Genomic DNA, 18,616 nt, shown 5'->3' with positions numbered 1-18,616 from the left:
TGCCCAATGTCGTTAGTGAGAGTTGCAGTGTCTGGGCCCAGTGGTGGTGACAGGAAGGTCCTGCGATGTAATTTGGACATTGTTGGTGGCTGTGCAGTCTCTGGCCCTCCCCCCACCCCAGAGGTCTGTGAGTCACTTAATATTCTTTAATAAATTCCTTTCCTGCTCAAATTACCTAGACTGGACTCGGTTGTTTGCAACTGAAAACCTGACCTCCTCGAAATTCATTTCACCCTCGAGTCTGGGTCTCCTACGCTGTACAAAGAGCAGAACAATACCCACCCCCGTGGGCAGTTGAGAGGAATCAGGGAAAGGGTACCCAGGAGGCGTTTTAGAAACTTACCTGGTGCAGCAGACCCAGAGGCAGTGTCATCTGATGGGTCACCGCACTGGCTGGGGAATCAGGTGGTCTGGTTTGAATCCTGGCCCTGGCACAGACCTGCTGTGTGACCTGGGGCAAGTCACTTTCCTCATCTGGAGAATGGGACTGTGGTCAGTGCCCGCCTCGTGGAGTTGTCATGAAGACCAAAAGATTACGGCATGGAAATCCCTCAGCACAGAGCTCGGCATAGGCAAAGTGCCCGCACCAGTGACACTGGGAGGAATCGGGGGCACCTTTGTTTTGATGGATTAAAGAAAATAAGCAGTAATATAGGTGGTGTCCTGATGTATCGTGATAGGAGGGTGGTCCATGAATGCTGAAGTTTGGGAAACATTTATATGTTCAAAACACAACTCTAATGCCACTGAACTAACTGCACACTTAAAAACAGTCAAAAGGGCAAATTTTATGTTATATATATTTTACCACAATTTTTTAATTAATATGTATTATATCAAACATCATTGAATTACGCACTTTAAATGGGTGGATTGCATGGGATGTGAATTATATCTCAATACAGCTGTTAACAAAACCACCCACCATGGCCTCCCATCTCCTTCGAAGCACAATGCAATCCCTGACCCCCCTCCCTCTCTGATCTCATCAGCCTCGCCCACCCCCAATCCCTCCATCCTGCCTCACTAGCTGCCTCCTCCTCCTGGAAGACGCAGGTCCCCGCCTCTGCTCTCCTTCTACCTAGGATGTTCTTCCAACCAGGTGAGTGGCTCTGAGCTCTGCTGCCCATTAGGATGACGGGAGGAGCTTGCAAAAGCCCAGACGCTGCAGCCCCGCCTCAGACAGTAGGACGTCATTATTCAGGGAGGGGGTGGCATCTGGGCATCATTGGCTTGTTGTTTTAAATCTTCCCAGGTGCTTCTCATGTTCAGCCAGAGTTAAGACTCGCTGCCCTAGACATCACGGCTCAGTCCCCACCTCCTTCGGGTTTCTGCTCCTTTGACACTAGCTCCTCGGAGAGGCCGTCCCCAACCCCACCATCCACTCCCTCCGGACCCTGCTGGTCCACCTTCAACGTGTCTGTCCCGCCGGGATTCTATTATACGCGTATTGGACTCCTTCCCAGTGAGAATGTCAGATCGACGAGGACAGAGGCCGCGATTGTTCTGTTCGGTGCTGTGGCCCCCGGCTTGGCTCACACAGAGTGCTCAGTAAGTCGCCCGAACAACGTTTGGCCCATCTTCTCCCTGTGGCCCGTGGTCCAGCTCCGGCTGTGTGGGCTGCAGTTCTGCCCGGGGCCACCAGGTGGCGAGAGTGCCTGATTGCATGAAAGGTCGCCAGCCCTGCGCGACGCCCGGCCACTGCGAAGTGAAAGGAGCAAGGAGCGTGACAGCGTCTGCCGGGTTCACCAAACCCCAGGGTGTCCTCTTTCTTCTCTTCATTCACAGAGTCAGAGTCACTGTGCATCTGACAACACTGGACCCGGACTAAAGCCAGACGGAGAAGGCCCTGCTGCCCTGTCTGGAACCTCCCAGTCCTTCCCTCTTTTCTGGCCACTCACTGACCCTCTGGTGTAGCCACTCGGGATGACTCCCACGGGTCCCCTCACACAGCTCATGACTCGCACCCCAGGGCAGGTCCGTCTGCCCTGGCCAGTGTCTGGAGACAATCTGAATATCCGACAACGGGGCTGTGACACGCACCGTCCTCTTCCACGGCACCCGCTCAGAGGAGCAAAGACGGACTGGACCTGTGCCAACATGGGACAGCACCCTGGACTTCAGGGCAAGTAAAAAGGGGACAGAAGTGTGTGTCCAATGCTGCCGTTTATGTACAAAAAGGGGGAGAAAACTCCCTGTCTGCATTGGCCTGTGAATGCAGAGATTGAGGGATATGCAGGAAGGGGGCCCGAGAGGACCAGGGAGGCTGGGAGGACTTCACAGTGGGGGCAGGTCGCATCTTGTCACGTTTGAGGCACGTGACTGTATGACCTAGTCAAATAAATAGTATTTTTATAAACTTTTTTTAAAAGCAACTATTTCTCTATCACTGGGTCAGCCACTTCTTCCCCGATCTTTTCTTCTACGGGAGGCTGCAGCTGAGGCCGGGGAGGGCACGAGTCGGGTAGGCAGTGCCAGGACGCCTCAAGGTGAGGAAGACTCAGGGGCTGCCCCACCACCTAGGAGGCGTGGACCGTCATCATCGGCTCTCCCAAGCCGAGGACGTGGCAGTGAACAGAGACAGCCGTCCCCTCACACACTCACATTCGAGTGGGACGGGGACACAGACAAGATCAAGTCATAAATACATAGGAACTTTGCTCAGGAATATGAAGAAAACTAGGAAGAGGCCGAGACAGAGCACGGGGAGGGTGGCTACTTCAGACGCGACATCTGAAGGACAACCTGAAGAATAAGATGCCAGCCGCGGAAGGAGGTGCCAGGCCAAGGAAGCAGCAACTCTAAGGGCCTGGAGACGCACAGGGGCCTGGCTTGCTGGAGCTGAAAGATGACAGCGAGGCAACTGTGCCTTCCCTCTAGCAGCCTCGGCCTCTTCCCCTAAAATGGGGCTGTGTCCCCCTCCCCCTCTGTGGCCTTCAGGATAAAATGAGGTGATACAGGGAAGGGGCACATGTGTGCCCAAGAAAAGGAAGCTAGACACAACTTAAAAAATGACAACGCCCCATCTACTGGAAGGAGCACTTACACAGGAGTCCAGTTAGAATCTTTCAGTAGCTCTGTGGCCTTGAGCTAGTCACTTTTGGGGCCTTTTTCCACAGCAGCCAGTGGGAGGTCACAGCAGGGTGGCAGGCAGCCCTTTCTGGTTTGGCTCGGACCCAAGGATCAAGGGGAAAATCGTAGCCCACCACGAGAACACCTCGGACCACTGTCCCCTCCACCTTGCTCACTCCTCCTTGCTGCTTATCAACATGTCCAGCTCACAGTACCCCAGGGCCTTTGCACTTGCTGGTCACTGTCTCGATTGCTCACCTACTTTATCTGTCTTCTCACACCCAGCTCTTAATTCAGGTTTCAGGTCAATGTCCCTTCCCTACATAGTCTCAGCTAGAGTAGATGCCTTCACCCTTTGGTCCTGCTCTAAACCATCCCCATTTTGTTCCTTTCACAGCACTGTCCAGCAAATGGCCCGTAGGCCAAAACCAGCCCATTTCCTGCTTCAGTATGGCCTGTGAGCTGAGAATAGTGTTTCACTTTTAAATCACTGAAAAAAAGCAAAATATTTTGTGACACATGAAAACTAAATGCCCAGGGTATGCCTGGGCCAAGGCCACACACTGCCCACTCAACCTGTTAGCTCAGGCCTCCACCTTGACCACGAAAAGACAATTCACTCCCCTCCCACTGTTCGCCTAAGGCTGACCCAGAATGTCCCTTCTGTTTCACGAAGTCTCTTCTCTGTCAATAAATTCCAAGGAAGTGGACTTCCCAGGAAGCGCCCACCACTTGTGGAGACGGCCTTGACCTCTCACGGCCCCCTCTCCTGCGTTGGGTCGTGCCCACCTGACACGGCCCTCCCGACCCAATGGAAAACTGCACATTTGAGGACGACCAAGCCGTTTTTCCAAAACAGTTTAATTAAAAAAAAGGTGAAGAATCTGAAAAAATCGGGGGGAGGGGGGGAACCCAAAAGAGCATACCGTGTGAGTCCACTGGCTCAGTCACAAAGAAACACCGTCATCAAAAAAGATATTTAAGTTTAATACAAATTTTATACAAAGAAAATGTGAAAAAATACTTCCATATGCTAAAAGCAATTATGCTTCACAAATAGGGCCAGCTAGGCTATTTTTTTTGACAACTGCAATTCACAAATGTTCTTTCCTTTTTTCTTCTAATATTCTCTTTTTATTTCTTCTCTAATATGGGTAACTAGCTGGAAACTGTACAGTTCGCATCCTCTTATCAACAATGAAGAGAAAGGAAACAAGACTAAAATGTACAACCAAAGGTACTGGAATGATATCGTACAATTAATTTTCTCATATACATACATCACCTTTTGCTTTGTTCAATGCTTTTTGTTTTACACAACATACAAGATGGGACTACAGCATACGTAGTGTAACAGACAGCATGGCGGGTGTCTGGCTTTCTCTCACACTGCCTTTGTTTCATGCGTACAGAAAAACGTAAAATTCCATCATATAAATAATACAGACATGCTTCATCCCAGACTCTAATGTCCTCTGCGTGCGTCTTGCTTTTGAGTTCTTGCTTCTGAGAAGCAGAGCATCTCTTCCTACCAAGTGTGTATGAGTGTGTTGAAAGGAACCAGAAAGCAAAGAAAAGGTTTCTCTTTGTTTCAAAGCTTATGACTCGAACACTCTCTCCGTTCTTCTCTTCCTGCCACTGAGCTGAGTGGGGCTCGTTTCTGCCTTCTGTAAACAAGGACGTTATTTTTTCCCTTTTAGGAGTAGAGTCATCATCGAAATCACACAAAGTCAACTAGCTTCTCCACGTGTCCTTCTGGTCCAGAGAGCTTGCACTTTGTAACATCATAACGTAGTATTTGAAAGGGGCCAATGGCTTGATGTGACGTGCCCACGACAGCACAGGATCTGTGCCGATCTCCTGACCCCAATGTGCTGCGTACAGACATACGAGTGACAACGGCTCTTTCCCCTGGGCATCCAGGGACGAGTGACCCCAGGGCCCAGGCTCCATGCCACCAGGCGACAGATGGGCTGACTGACCAACCCTTCTCCAACATCAAAACATTTTGTTGTTGGGTTTTTTTTAATTGTTTTTCTTTTTTTTTTTATAAGTTAAAGTCAATACAAATATAAAAAGGGGAAGGTACTCTAGGTTCAATGACATCCACAAATTGTACAGTATTTACATCTAAAGCATAGGTTTCATGTGGGTGGCACAGTCCTCAGTCGAAGCTAATGCTGAATGCTATGTAGTGTAGGCTGCCCTCCGTGCCAGGCGCCAAGGCCAAGTCTGCATGTTTGGAATTCTCAAGTGTGAAGGTGGCTGTTCTCCTGTCTCACGTCTCTTTACTGTTTCCCATTTTCCTGGTGTCTGGTTTTGTTTTCCTCCACGGGGTGGGTGGCTTGTGTCGTAATCTGTCCCTAGTCCCAGAAGGCGTCCAGCCGAGACTCTTTCGGGATGAGACTCTTCGAACTGGTACTGGCATTGTGCTCGGAACGTGACGACCCTCGCTTCTCGTCGCTGCTGCTCCAGCAACTGGACTTACTACTCCGGGAATGGTCTGGGGAGGAAAACCAACAGAGGGGTGTTGAGCATCCCTGCTCAGCTCTGCCAAGGCAGAACTGCCCAACCACTCGACCTGCATCTCCTATCCGGGAAGCCCCCTGCCCCTCCCCATTCCGCACAACACGAGGGTTACGATAGTGCCACCATTTACTTCCTTAAATGCGTGGGTCTATAGAATACAAAGGCAGAACAACTTAATTTTTCAGGATTTAACAACAGCTGATTGGAAAAACAGCAGGGGTCATGTCCACAGAGAATAAAGATGAGTGAGAAAGGTACTAAATTGCTGAGGCGTTTCTTGTGTGGTACACAAACTGTGTACTCTTATTACATGACTGAACGACACCCAGCACCCCATGCGCTCGTATCTGCCCTTGACCACTGGAAAAAGGTACCAAAATTTGGCATTTGATCTACTTACTTACATTAACAGAGTTTCTTTAATCGATGTACAGGCAACTCGAAAAACAGGCTTATAACCAAACCACCCAAGGGAGCGGATCATAAGGGAGAAGGAACATGGATCAGAATGGTCAAGTCCAGCTGGGAACACAGACCCATTGGCTCCCAGGAAGCATAAGCTTAAGAGCCACTGAAGGATGCGGAACCAGAGTAAGGCCGAAGATAGCTTCAAGGACGTGTGTACCACGAGGAGCTAAGTAGTGGCTGAGTAAGAAATGAGGAAGTTTAAGGAAGAGCGAAATGGGGTATCTGTAAAACTGTCGAACAGTCCAGGCCTGCAGGCCCAGCTAGACGGTCAACTACGAGACCTAGCAGCAAAGCATTAAGATCCCATCACATCTTAGATTGTTTACCAAGTGTAGACAGATTGGAACAAAACTTTTCTTTAAATTTCCTGAGATGGGATGATAATATTTGATCGAAAGAAATCAAGTGTCAAGCTTAGAGACAGAATCGGAGTGAGTGAGGAAGGGACCATGTCCTCCCAGGGGGACAACATTCCTTATCGCTTGGTAAAAAGGCATGCGTGTGTTTACTCATGAGTTCTGTTTCTGGAAGATAAGGAGTGAAGAGAATGATAAGGATCTCCAAAGTCATGTATTCAACTCAGGAGAGAGCTCTTTTTAGTCACGTGTGTCAATGACCAAACGTGGACAGGATTCTGGTGGGCAGAGCTGGCGTCAAGGGCCGAGTCTTCTTAACAATCCTGAATCCACCTCTTCTACGCGTCCTTCCCTATTTGTGATGCCGACCACTTTGAGTTCTTCTGGAAGGTCTTTGGGGAGTGGAGTAGTTGGTTATCACCATATGTGAGAAAATCCTGTAATAATGCAGTCAAGCCACATCAAGCCCCCCCAGCTCTGGTGAAAGTCGAGACCGGCTGGGACACCAGGAGAAGTGGCAGCAGGGCTGAGATTAGCACAGAATCCACATCACAGAGCCAGGCTGTCTCTGAGGGCTTAACTCCTCACCTGGATAGGACACAGGGTGCTGGCTGGTATGGCCAGTCACTGCGGGCTAGGACCCTTCACAGCAAGAGCGAGGATGACCCCCTCAAGAAGCCACACTATCCGCTCCAGCTCTCCCTTTTCCTACTGCGGTTTTCGACAGCCACAGAGGCACAGCTAAGGCGAAATGCGGCAAGGCAAGGGAAGACCCATCCCTCAAGAGGACAGGAGAGGACACGCCCACAAAGAGAAACACACACACACACACACACACAACAAGCCTTCTGCATGCCAGGAAAAACTCCCGGCAGCCTCCATGAGACAGGGTCATACTTACACTTCTGGGCTGGGTAGTTGGGGTGCGGCTGGTGGTCTGTGGTGGTTGGGGCATAGGCAGGCTGCTTGTCACACCTTTTGCTAACTGAAGAGATAGCACAGGTCGCCTCAGAGTCTGTCCGAGAGCTCAAATCCGCACAACCCCACTGCTCACTAGTTTGTTCATCAATAGCCTACTGTTCTTAGAACTGGTGGCTGCTTCACATGTCACCATACTCCAACTCAACGCATTCCCAGGAGGCTAAGGCTTTTAAAAATGCATGTTAAACCACGAACACGATCACTGGACACGGCACAGCATTACAGGTGGGAAATTAGGTATATAATGACATAAAAGCAACTTTGTAAGCCACAAATTCTCAGAATGTTGAAAGCAAAATCCTCAGAACCACGAGCTCTGCCAATAGCCTAATTCAGCCAGGGCAAACAGAGGCACTAGAACCACAGTAAGGTGGAAGGCACCACCCAAGGAATCCAGATTATGTGGGGCAAGAAATAACTAAGCTACTGCCAAGGGTGATGACAGAACAGGGAGGGGAAGGCGATGGTGTGTGTGGTGAGGAGGACTGATAAGGGGCTACAGACGAGATACCACGTGGGCCACATCCTCAGCTACGAGGGTAGGTCACCCACAAATAATAGCTGAAATTGAAGAGTCAAAAATCAGTGATAGGAAAGGAGTCTCAATCAAATAACTGATAGGGTGAGAGGCTGGTAGAGAAATAACTGAACATATGATAAAGGAAAAAAAAGAGAAACTCCAGGAAAAAGGAAAGCTGTACAAGAATGGAAACGTAATCATGGTACACTATTTGACTCTGCAAGAAATGGCATGATCATAATGATGGAAACACGGATTATCGCATTTCAATGTTGCACGCTCGGCCAACAGCCGAAAGCGAGAAGACTCAACTGCAGTTACAAAACAGAACGGACGTGTTCTCAACCTGGACGGTGGGCAAGTCACAGCAGAGATGGAAGGTCTGGGTATGACAGGGGTAGGAGAGGTGGGGCAGGAGAGACGCTGCCAAGACATACTGTCTCCAGCTGGCAGAACAAGAACCAAAGAGTGTTTTATTTGACCAAGGTAACCCATAGAGCACATAAAATAGTGACCTAAGTAGTTTGGAAGGAGGGGGAGAAGAGAAGTCATAAATGACGCCAACGCTCATCTTTTAAAGGTGGCAGTCAACAAGCAACATCTAAGATAAAGTCCAGAAACAGAAGTATAGGGAACGATATTATTTATACATAAGGAGATAAGTACCAGGTGCAAAGACAGCAGTGGAGACTCGGACTAGAAACTTTTGTTTCCTGCATGATTTTATTTTCTCTAACTATATGCATGTATTGCTTTGATTCAAGTCTTAAAATTAAAAAGACAAGAAACAGGAGAGGCCCAAGCGCTCACATCCCGAGGAAGCTCAGAGCCCCTGCTACACCTCTGTCCCTCCCAGCTAGACTCCTCATCCTACCATCCTAGCACCAGACGCACAGGAAAAGCTCAGAAACCTCAATGTTCTTTAAAGCCCACTTTCCTCCACGAGACTTCATCTGCACTGTCACCACATAGCAACAGCTAGCAGGAGTTCAGTTAGACATCCGAGGAATCAGAAGAGGACTGAAAACAAGTCAGTTTTTCTGCTTTGGCACAACCATCAGCACGAACTGCTTTGCTGAGAAGCGCTGTCCCGGCCAGGCCCCAGGACTCCCGCTCATCTCCCTGCTGCTCGGCCACTGCAGCAGCACCGCCTGGAGGACTCTTCCTCCTCTGGTTTCTGACCACGAGCTCCGTGGTGCTCCAACTTCACTGAGGTCTTCCCTCCAGCCTCTCCCCACGTCCTAACTGTGGACGTCTCCGTAAGTGTAGTCCTGGGGCCCCCTCTTTCCTTACCCAAGACCCTAGAGAGGTCCCTTCTGATGTGGAACTTCTGTGACTCTGACCAATCTGAGCTTCTTTGTGAGACAAGGTCTCAAAACTATATTTAAAATTTAAAATGTCCTCGCTTGTTAATGACTCAGGGCTCAGCAGTGACTGTGGTGAAAGACGTTCAGGTGGCATATTGAAACAGAAACCATATTGCATGAGCTGAGGAGTGGGCAAGAAGGGAAAGTGGAGGAAGGAATGACAGCTCTTAAGGAGACACCTAACTGGGCTGGGGAAGGAGACAGGACAGGTTTTAGGTTGTGCTGTTCAGTATGGCACCACTAGCTACAAAGTTGCTATTTAAAGTTAAATAAAGTAAAATAAAATGTTAAATTCCATTCCTTAGTCACACTGGCCGCAGTTCAAGGGTCCAACAGCCACGGGTTCTGGTAGCTACCATAGTGGACAGTGCCAATACGCTGCCATCATTGCCGAATGTTCTGGGGGGGATGCAGGGTGTCAAAGGAGGAACCTGGAGATACAGGAGGATATTCAAATGCCTAGGGAAGGAAGCAGCTAAGAGTAAGAACTCAGGCCCTGATGGAGGACAGGGAGGACAAGGTGGGCGCAGCCGTGGGAAGGTTTGAATGACAGGCAGAGGGCAGGGGAGGGAGGGCTGGGCTGGTGCTCCTCTGCAGGAAGAGGCAGTGTCCTCCGCTCACAGTCACGGTGGAGGTGGAGAGGTGGGAGATTGGAAATAGAGCAGAGAACTTTGATGAAAGAAATTTGGTCAGATGACCAGGCAGATGAGAACCTCTGCTTCTGAGGCCAGTGGTCAAGATTTGTGGGTGTGGTGGAATGCGTCTGTCCTCTTGTCTAACTTTTTCCAGCTAAGCTCGGATGGTTGGGTGCAGGTGAGTAAAAAATCGAAGGCTGGGGTTCCTCCAAGGTGGGATTCTGCCAAATGGACATGTTGAGAAAGCAGGAAGGCAGGGGAGATCGGGTTAAGTTCGCAGGGTACCGCTGGAATGAGCCATGGAAACTAAGCTGGGGAAGGAGGAAGGAGGGCGGGAAGTGAAGAAAGGAACGAGTTAGGAGATTGGAAGGGGGGAGAAAAGGCCACATCTGCAGCCCTTTCCCCGGAGACCAGTGCCTACTTAGTTGAGTAGTACACAAATTACCAGTATTCAACCATTTCTGAATTACAAAAACAGCAGTTTCACATAGGTCAACCTCAGAATTCCCAGCATAGTCGTTGAGAGCCTGGGTCTGGAGTCAGAGAGATCTGGACTAAGTCCTGGCTCCAACAACTGCTCACTGAGTTAGTCGGGCAGGTGAGTTAACTTCTCTGGGCCTCAACTTCCTCATCTGTATAATGGGAATAAAAACTCTTCTCTCACAGATGTTGGAAATAAATACGATAAGGTATGCAAGCGCTCCATGCTCTTTAGTAAGCACCAACAAGCGCTCTTCTGACTTCCCTTGAAGGCTCATGAAGACAGGAGCTGTCTGCCTGGTTCACCTCTAAATCCCCAGCCCTAGCACAGGGCCTGGCCCCAGAGACACTTGACAAACACTGTGTACCTCCAACCATCTGCAAAAAGCCCAGTGCAATGCACCCTCCAAGAACCTAAAGCAGAATTTGGGATCTTGCCCTCCCTCCTCTCTGCCCCTCCCTCCTCCCCCGTCAAGTCACCAGACTCCTGGGATCCTTTTCTCCTCCCCCACCCACCTAGCACAGAGTCACCAGCATCTAGCGGGGCTTCTTGCCACCTCTCTCCAATTTGAACCTTCCTTTCCACCCCCTCGGACACCAGTGCGCTCTAGCTCAGGGGTCAGCCAACTAAAGCCCATGGGCCAAATCCACCCCAACCCTGTTTTTTCAAATACAGTTTCACTGGAGCACAGCCACACTCACTTATGTATTATCTATGTCTGCTTTTATGCTACAACAGCAGAGTTGAGCAGACGCAACAGAACCCACGTCGTGTGGCCTTCGAAGCTTAAAATATTTACTATCTGGCCCTTTGCAGAAAGTTGGCTGACCCCTGGCCCAGGTAAGACTCATTTACCTCGGAACTGGAATATGATACATCTCTCAACCACCTTCCTGTATGCAATCCTGTTTATTCCAAGACTTCCTACACCGCGGCATCATTAATCTTCCCGATGCCATGCTGTTCCCAACACTTTGCTGCTCCAAACCCTCAAGAGCGCCCCTGTCTGAAGCAGCAGTGTCTTCCCAACTTGGGCCCTTCTCACTCTAACTTTGCAGTTTTGACACATCTGCAATCCTCCTACATGTGACTTAGTTCATGTTTTTATTTTAAACTCATTTTTAAACTTAAATAAAACAGAAACTTTTATATCACCACCCAAAAGCATAAAATCAATAATATCTGCCAGGGGCCAGCCTCATGGCTTAGCGGTTAAGTGGGTGCACTCCGCCGCTGGTGGCCCGGGTTCGGATCCCGGGCACACACCGAGGCACCACTTGTCACGCGGCAACCCACATACAGCAACTAGAAGGACGTGCAACTATGATATACAACTATCTACTGTGGCTTTGGGGAGAAAAAGAGGAAAAAAGGAGGAGGATGGGCAATAGGTGTTAGTTCAGAGCCAGTCTTCCTCAGCAAAAAGAGGAGGATTGGCATGGATGTTAGCTCAGGGCTGATCTTCCTCATAAAAAATAATAATAATAATAATAATATTTGCCATACATAGAAGGCAACTCTGCAAATAAACATAATGAAAACCAAATTGCAGTATTAAATTCTAGGTGGGCCCCATGCTGCTAAAGTCTAAAGTCTGCTCTGTCTTTGTTAAAAAGAAACTAGAAAAGATCAAAGAGATGAGAAAGACATGTTAGCACCAAACTAAACTTGTTCTCAGAGATTTAATCAGAGGACTGAAGGGGAAGCGAGAGGGCGGGTGGTTCAATCGTATTTAATGCCAACTTCATGTTCTCCCTGAAGTCAGCTCATGCCAGACCCTCTTATTCCCCACTCATCCAAATCCCACTCTCTAGCCCCTTCGGGAAACCTTCTCCAGCCACCCTAACAATGGACATCACTTCTTCGTCTACGCACTTAAAATGCAGAAGTGAAATAAAATTTTTGGTTTTCAGCTGAAGAGAATTATCTGGCAGAGAGAAAGACCCTGGAGCAGAAGGATCTTGAATTAAGCATAATTGTACTCAATGAGGGAGGCACTTGCTTTGAACCCTTCTGGAATGACCCAAAACTGGTTTAGGAGGGTGCAGGGAAAAGACCCTTTGGTCTAGAAAAAAGGACAGCTCAGACCCCACAGAAGAGAAAAACCAGAAGTTAGTCTGAGCAAATCCCCCATAACAGCCTTCCAGGTTATTCCCCAAGAGGAAAAGTTTTACAGAAAGATCATCTACCTAAAAATTTTCTTCTTTTCTCCAAAGCCTCAAGTGCCCTCATCCACCACATGCGGGTGTCGGGACCTCAGGAATAAAGTGTCACACGGTGTCATTTACTGTGGTCATTTCCCTGAGGACAGAAGACCTGCCCAACCCAAATGCACATGTTCGACCCCACCCCAGGTCAACACAGGACCCTCTGTCCAAACCAAGTTTTATGTGGAACCCCAATAAATTAAACAAATACAAGTCAATACTGATCACTTTGGAGAGGTGCCTGAAAGTCAACTTGCCCAGCCACCCCGCCCCAATTGACCGGCCCAGGACACCCCCAAGGATCCCTAAGGACCCACAGTAGTTGGAAAACCACTGCCGTAATTAAAGTTCTCCCTGAGAAAATGGCTTCCCCTCAGCCTGCGTGGATGTGAGTGCACCATTCACCCACCAGGGGGCAACATACCAGAGCCTTGATTGGAGCCTAAGAGAATGGAGGAGGGTGTCTCCCTGGAGCCAGAAAGGTCGAGGGTCTAGAAATACAAAGAGAGAGAGAGAGAGACTCAAGGCCCTGGGGCCAATGCAGCCCCCAAGGGAAGCCCAGGGATCCACAGGGGTGCTCATCGCTGCCCCCAAGGCACCTTGGCGCCCTCTGGTGTGCTCAGGCAGGGGAGGCCAGCTCAGCTGGGGTGGCCCTACGCCTGTACTACGTCTCCCCAAATGAGCAGGCTGAACACCACACTGGGATGGCCCCTTACTCAACCCTATAGCCTCAGCTTCTAGAACATTCACTGTTTCATCAACTTCATTCACTGACCTACCCACCCTCCAGATTTTTGCCATATCCAAAAAGGAAATATATTACTTCAAAATTAATTCATTTTTATGTCACATTAATCTCCTACTAGGCAATAATATCAATGAAATCAATGGGTTTTGACTGATGGGATACTTATTTCTACCTAATACATATTGAAATAAATACATGACTAAAAATGTAAAAAATTATCAACGTGCTGCCTAAAATAACATTTGCATACAATCCATGTTACATACACCACACGACACTGGGAAGCTATGAGGGGCAGCCTTCACCATCCAATATGGCAGCCACTAGCCACATGTGACTATTTGTATTTAAATGAATTATAATTAAATATAATTTAAAATTCTGGTCCTCGGGCCGGCCCCGTGGCTTAGTGGTTAAGTGCGCGCACTCCGCTGCTGGCGGCCCGGGTCCAGATCCCGGGCGAGCACCTACACACCGCTTCTCCGGCCATGCTGAGGCCGCGTCCCACATACAGCAACTAGAAGGATGTGCAACTATGACATACAACTATCTACTGGGGCTTTGGGGGAAACAAAGGAGGAGGACTGGCAATAGATGTTAGCTCAGAACCGGTCTTGCTCAGCAAAAAGAGGAGGATTAGCATGGATGTTAGCTCAGGGCTGATCTTCCTCACACACACACACACACACACACACACACACACACAAAATTCTGGTCCTTGATCACACTAGCCACAGTTCAAGTGCTCAAGCGCCACATGTGACCGGTGGCTACCATACTGGGCAGAGCAGATACAGAACATTTCCATCATCACAGAAGCTTCTATGGGACAAGGCTGTTCTAAACACACACCTCCCGCCAAAGGGTTGGTGTCACTGGCTGAAGGCATGAGGATACTCACGGAGCCACTGTCCTTGTTTTTCTCAGCTGGCGTCTCCTTCTCTTTCGAGGCACCGGCCGTTTCTGGAGCGGCTGCCTGTGCGCTGGAGGAGCTTCCCTGGGACGGCTTGTTTAGTGTTTCCGTGTTCACCTCAGCATCTGCTTCCTGCTGAGGGGCAGTAGCTGGGGGCAACGGGGAGAGAAGCCAGGTGTAACCCGAGGACCATGGCTTCCAGCCCTGCAGAGGGGCCCGCTCTGCGCTACACGACAGCGGCTCAGCACAACGCTGACCCAACCACCATCTCTAACGGAGGCAGCTGCTCCTCAGCCCCACGCAGGGCACGAGTGCAGGCCCAAGGCCACGGCTCCCAAGTTTTCCAGAAGCTGGAATTCCAGACTTCGTGTGAAAACATGTTGATTTTTAATAGTTACCAATTCAGGGTTTATTAATTCATCCTGGAGACGAAAGCAGATTTGTTGCGGAACAAATAAAGCTCATGAGCAAGAGCCAGCTACTGCCGATCTAGAATGCTCATTTCGTAATTGCTAAGTTTAGACCTATTTTAGCCCCATGGACTTGCTTCCGTCTGAGGCAGGGCAGGGAAATCCACGTGCAAAGCAACATGATGTCAGAGGCACAGGGCATCTGGACAGGGTAAAAACTTGGACAAATGGAAAAACAGGATGTTTGAGAAGAATTGCAGAAGGATGGACATTATGACGCCACAAAGACAGGGCAGCTGAAGGACAGCTGGGCCATCTTGTAGCAACGGCAAAAGGGTCATCAGACACACTTCAGAACTCAGGGGAATTGAACTCCACTACAGGAACAGATTCAAGTCGCTATTAAGAAGACACCTCCCCGGGGCCGGCCCGGTGGCGCAGCGGTTAAGCGCACACGCTCTGCTTCGGCGGCCCGGGGTTCCCCGATTCGGATCCCTGGCGCGCACTGACGCACCGCTTAGCAAGCCATGCTGTGGCAGTGTCCCATATAAAGTGGAGGAAGATGGGCACAGATGTTAGCCCAGGGCCAGTCTTCCTCAGCAAAAAAAAAAAAAAAAAGAGGAGGATTGGCAGATGTTAGCACAGGGCTGATCTTCCTCACCAAAAAAAAAAAAAAAAAAAAAGACACCACCCCAAAGCAGCTTAAACGACACGGCAACATATGGTTCAATATTGCCTTTTTAAAAACGACAAAATAACAGAAGATCTGTCGAGAGCAGGAGTCAGCAAACTAGTCCCACCTGCTTTGGTAAATAAAGTTTTATTGGAACACAGGCACGCCTGCCATTACATATTGTCTATGGCTGCTTTCACCCTACAAGTTGAGCAGTTTCAATACCACATGGCCCACAAATCCTAAAATATTTACTCCCTGGACGTTCACAAAAAAAGTTTGCCAACCCCTGGTCTAGAGAGTACCTCTCAAACTTGGTCGTTCATACAGCACCTTTGAAAATTGGGCCAATTCAAAGACATACTGCCTTGTCATATTATTTATGCTATTTTTTTTGTTTTGTTTTGGTAAGGAAGATCGGCCCTGAGCTAACATCTGCCAATCCTCCTCTTTTTTTGTTGAGGAAGACTGGCCCTGCGCTAACATCTGTGCCCATCTTCCTCTACTTTATATGGGACGCTGCCACAGCATGGCTTGACAAGCAGTGCATCAGTGCGTGCCCAGGATCCGAACTGGCAAACCCTGGGGCCGTTGCAGCAGAGTGCACACACTTAACTGCTTGCGCCACCTGGCCGACCCCTATTTATGCTCTTTTTATTTAAATAAATTCTTTAAAATGGAGACTTTTAACTCTAACCATATAAAGCTAATATTATTTGCCATAAATAAAAGCTAACTGTAAAAATTACTTTTAAAATATTATTAATATATTCTAACTAGACAGTGTTTCCTGCTGGAGTCCCCTGGCCTGAGATCTGCTTGCTCTGTGTTAGAAAGAGATTACAAAAACAGATTAGTTCCAAACCAATACTTTCTCCTTCACATAAGAACTGAGAATCCTTATTATTTAAAGCCGTGAGGGCCGGCCCCGGTTAAGTGCACGCACTCCGCTGTTGGCGGCCTGGGTTCAGATCCTGGGCGTGCACCGACGCACGGCTTGTCAGGCCATGCTGCGGCGGCGGCCCACATAAAGTAGAGGAAGACGGGCATGGATGTCAGCTCAGGGCTGATCTTCCTCACAAAAAAAAAAGCTGTGAGTCCAGCATTACGTAAAAAGCAGGATTTCTCAACTTCAGTACTACTGACATTTTGGGCCAGATCATTCTCTGTTGTGGGGAGCTATCCTGTGCCTCCTTAGGTGTTGAGCAGCATCCCTGGCCTCTACCTTCTAGATGCCAGTAGCGCCTCCTCAGTTATAACCACCACAAATGCCTCGTCATTGCCGAGGACTGGGGGACAGGGAAGAGGGGAACAACCACTGAAACTCACATGAAACTGAAGTCCTCTAGGTTGTCATTACAAGCCCCAGACTTTGGCAAACAACACAAAGAAGGTCAGAGGTTCTAAACACCTGTGCCTCGAGTCTCAGCTATGTGCCTGCATGCTGCTCTCTGTGCGTAAGAGACACGGCTGTTTGCGAGGGTGGCGAGGGACTGGGCAGGCCACCCTCGCCGCGTCAGCCCCCTCCGCGGCCCCGTGGCAGGGCCGAGGGCCCGCCCCACCGCAGCCTGGGACAGGCGGCGCCCTCGTGCGTACCTGACTGGGTACAGGACTTCATGTGCTCGGGCCAGTGGGCCTGCTGGCAGGGGTAGTCACAGTAGCTGGTGTTCCAGCAGCAGTAGAAGATGGCTTCCTTCTTGCAGTTGGCACACCACTGCTTCTTCTTGGTCTCGTCCACCGCCTGCTGCCTCTCCAGCTCCAGCTGCTTCTTCACCTCGGCGATGAGCCGGTCCCGCTCCTGCTCCAGGCTCTGCCGCATCTCCGCCATGGTCAGCTCTGACAGAGGAGGGGACAGGACACCGGCTTCACCCCGGCTCCAGCCCCGGGCGTGAGGTTCTTCACACCAGATCAGACAAGAAGCGGACTCCGACAGACGCGGTGTGAATCCTGGCTGGGAGACGCCCCAGCGGTGTGACCCCGGGAGGGGAACTCCGCTTCCCTAAGCCCCGTGTCTCATCTGTAAAACAGGCATTCGCCACACCGACCCGATGGAGCTGCTCGTGATAATGAACGTCAGGCGCCTCGCATTGAGATAAGGGGAACACCACGGTGATTCTGTAAGAGGCCCTTAAGGAACCCTCGAAACCATTTCCACTAAACTCACTCTGAGTTTTACCATTAGTATAAGCCTTTTTTCTTAATCAATCAAATAGTTATACGGCACCTACTAGACACAGGCGCTGTTCTAAGTACCTTCTATTAACTCATTTAACCCTTATACAATCCTATGATGTAAGCACTACTATAAAGCCCTTCCACAGATGAGGAAACTGAGGCACACAGCTAATAAGGGCAGATCTGCAACTAGAACTCGGACACGGCTTCTTTTTAGTATTTAGTGGCGGTAGATCAAATCTACCGGACTGGGCGTTGTGGTTCATCATTATGCTAATAGGACAACTATCAACCTGCTCAGCTCACTGAGATTTGTCTAACTTTACTTCAGACAATAAGTGCATATGCAATTCACCCAAGAGTGACCTGCACACTGAAATAAAAGTATCCTCAATTCCTTAAAATCCTCTTGTTGAAATTAAAAAAAAAAAAAAAAAAACCTTCAAAAAATACCAGTAAAGAAAATTAACCCCTCATCAAGAAAACAAAAAACACTTATGGCCAGAAACAACCTTTCCATTACTCATAACTGACTTTAAGGGAGCCTGCAAACCACAGCAAGTTCTGGCTAGCCTAGCCCACGCATATTTTTTTCAAATGTGTGGCCAATACTTTAAAAATAGAGAGATTCTGCATAAAAATAGATTCCTTGATTCTACTGGAAAAACCAGAAGCAGCAGCAACATCCATATAATCGTCCTTCACGGCAATAAGCTGAGGAGCGCAAGGCTCCTCTCTCGCTGGTTTCATGACGATTTCAGTCTGCAATGCCTGATTTAACAGGAATCGCCTGTGAGCAGGTGGGCACACCTGGGCGGGCCTCCCTAACAAGAGAGCTGCGGGTTTCCTGACTCTGAGGCTAATACTACACGAGCGTCTGAAAGAAACTGCTCTACCTTTGGGTGGCGGAACCTTTAAGAATATCTACACAGAACGGCAGGCGCAACATCAATCTAACCCACGAACCAACAAAGGAGCTTTCTCTGCAGTGTGAGGCACACAGAATTTGTTATATGCCCAACGTTCAATGGTTAGGAGGGACAGTCCGGAGCCAGAGTGCCAGACGTGAATCACGGCTGTG

The 18,616-nt window shown here is 49.2% G+C and overlaps 1 protein-coding gene across 22 annotated transcripts in view; it reads right to left on the bottom strand.

Annotated features, from left to right (window-relative positions):
• Positions 1-3,914: 3,914 nt before the first annotated feature.
• Positions 3,915-18,616, bottom strand: part of ZMYND8 (zinc finger MYND-type containing 8) — a 127,956-nt gene continuing 113,254 nt past the window's right edge. For 10 of the 22 annotated variants that reach the window (XM_058562535.1, XM_058562541.1, XM_058562558.1 and 7 more), the window contains 5 exons: positions 16,957-17,196; positions 14,266-14,426; positions 13,041-13,107; positions 7,327-7,410; positions 3,915-5,575 (listed from right to left, as the gene is read on the bottom strand). In XM_058562535.1, the coding sequence (XP_058418518.1) occupies positions 5,436-5,575; positions 7,327-7,410; positions 13,041-13,107; positions 14,266-14,426; positions 16,957-17,196 (692 nt within the window). In that variant the 3' untranslated portion in view covers positions 3,915-5,435. Of the gene's footprint in view, positions 5,576-7,326; positions 7,411-13,040; positions 13,108-14,265; positions 14,427-16,448; positions 16,812-16,956; positions 17,197-18,616 lie in introns of those variants that run through there. The other 12 variants (XM_058562537.1, XM_058562547.1, XM_058562543.1 and 9 more) reach the window with 3 other exon arrangements.

This window comes from Diceros bicornis, chromosome 19 (assembly GCF_020826845.1).
Source record: "Diceros bicornis minor isolate mBicDic1 chromosome 19, mDicBic1.mat.cur, whole genome shotgun sequence".
NCBI classification, from domain to species: domain Eukaryota; kingdom Metazoa; phylum Chordata; class Mammalia; order Perissodactyla; family Rhinocerotidae; genus Diceros; species Diceros bicornis.
The sequence above is the reverse complement of the archived record's forward strand: the minus strand, read 5'-3'. Positions and strand labels throughout refer to the sequence as shown.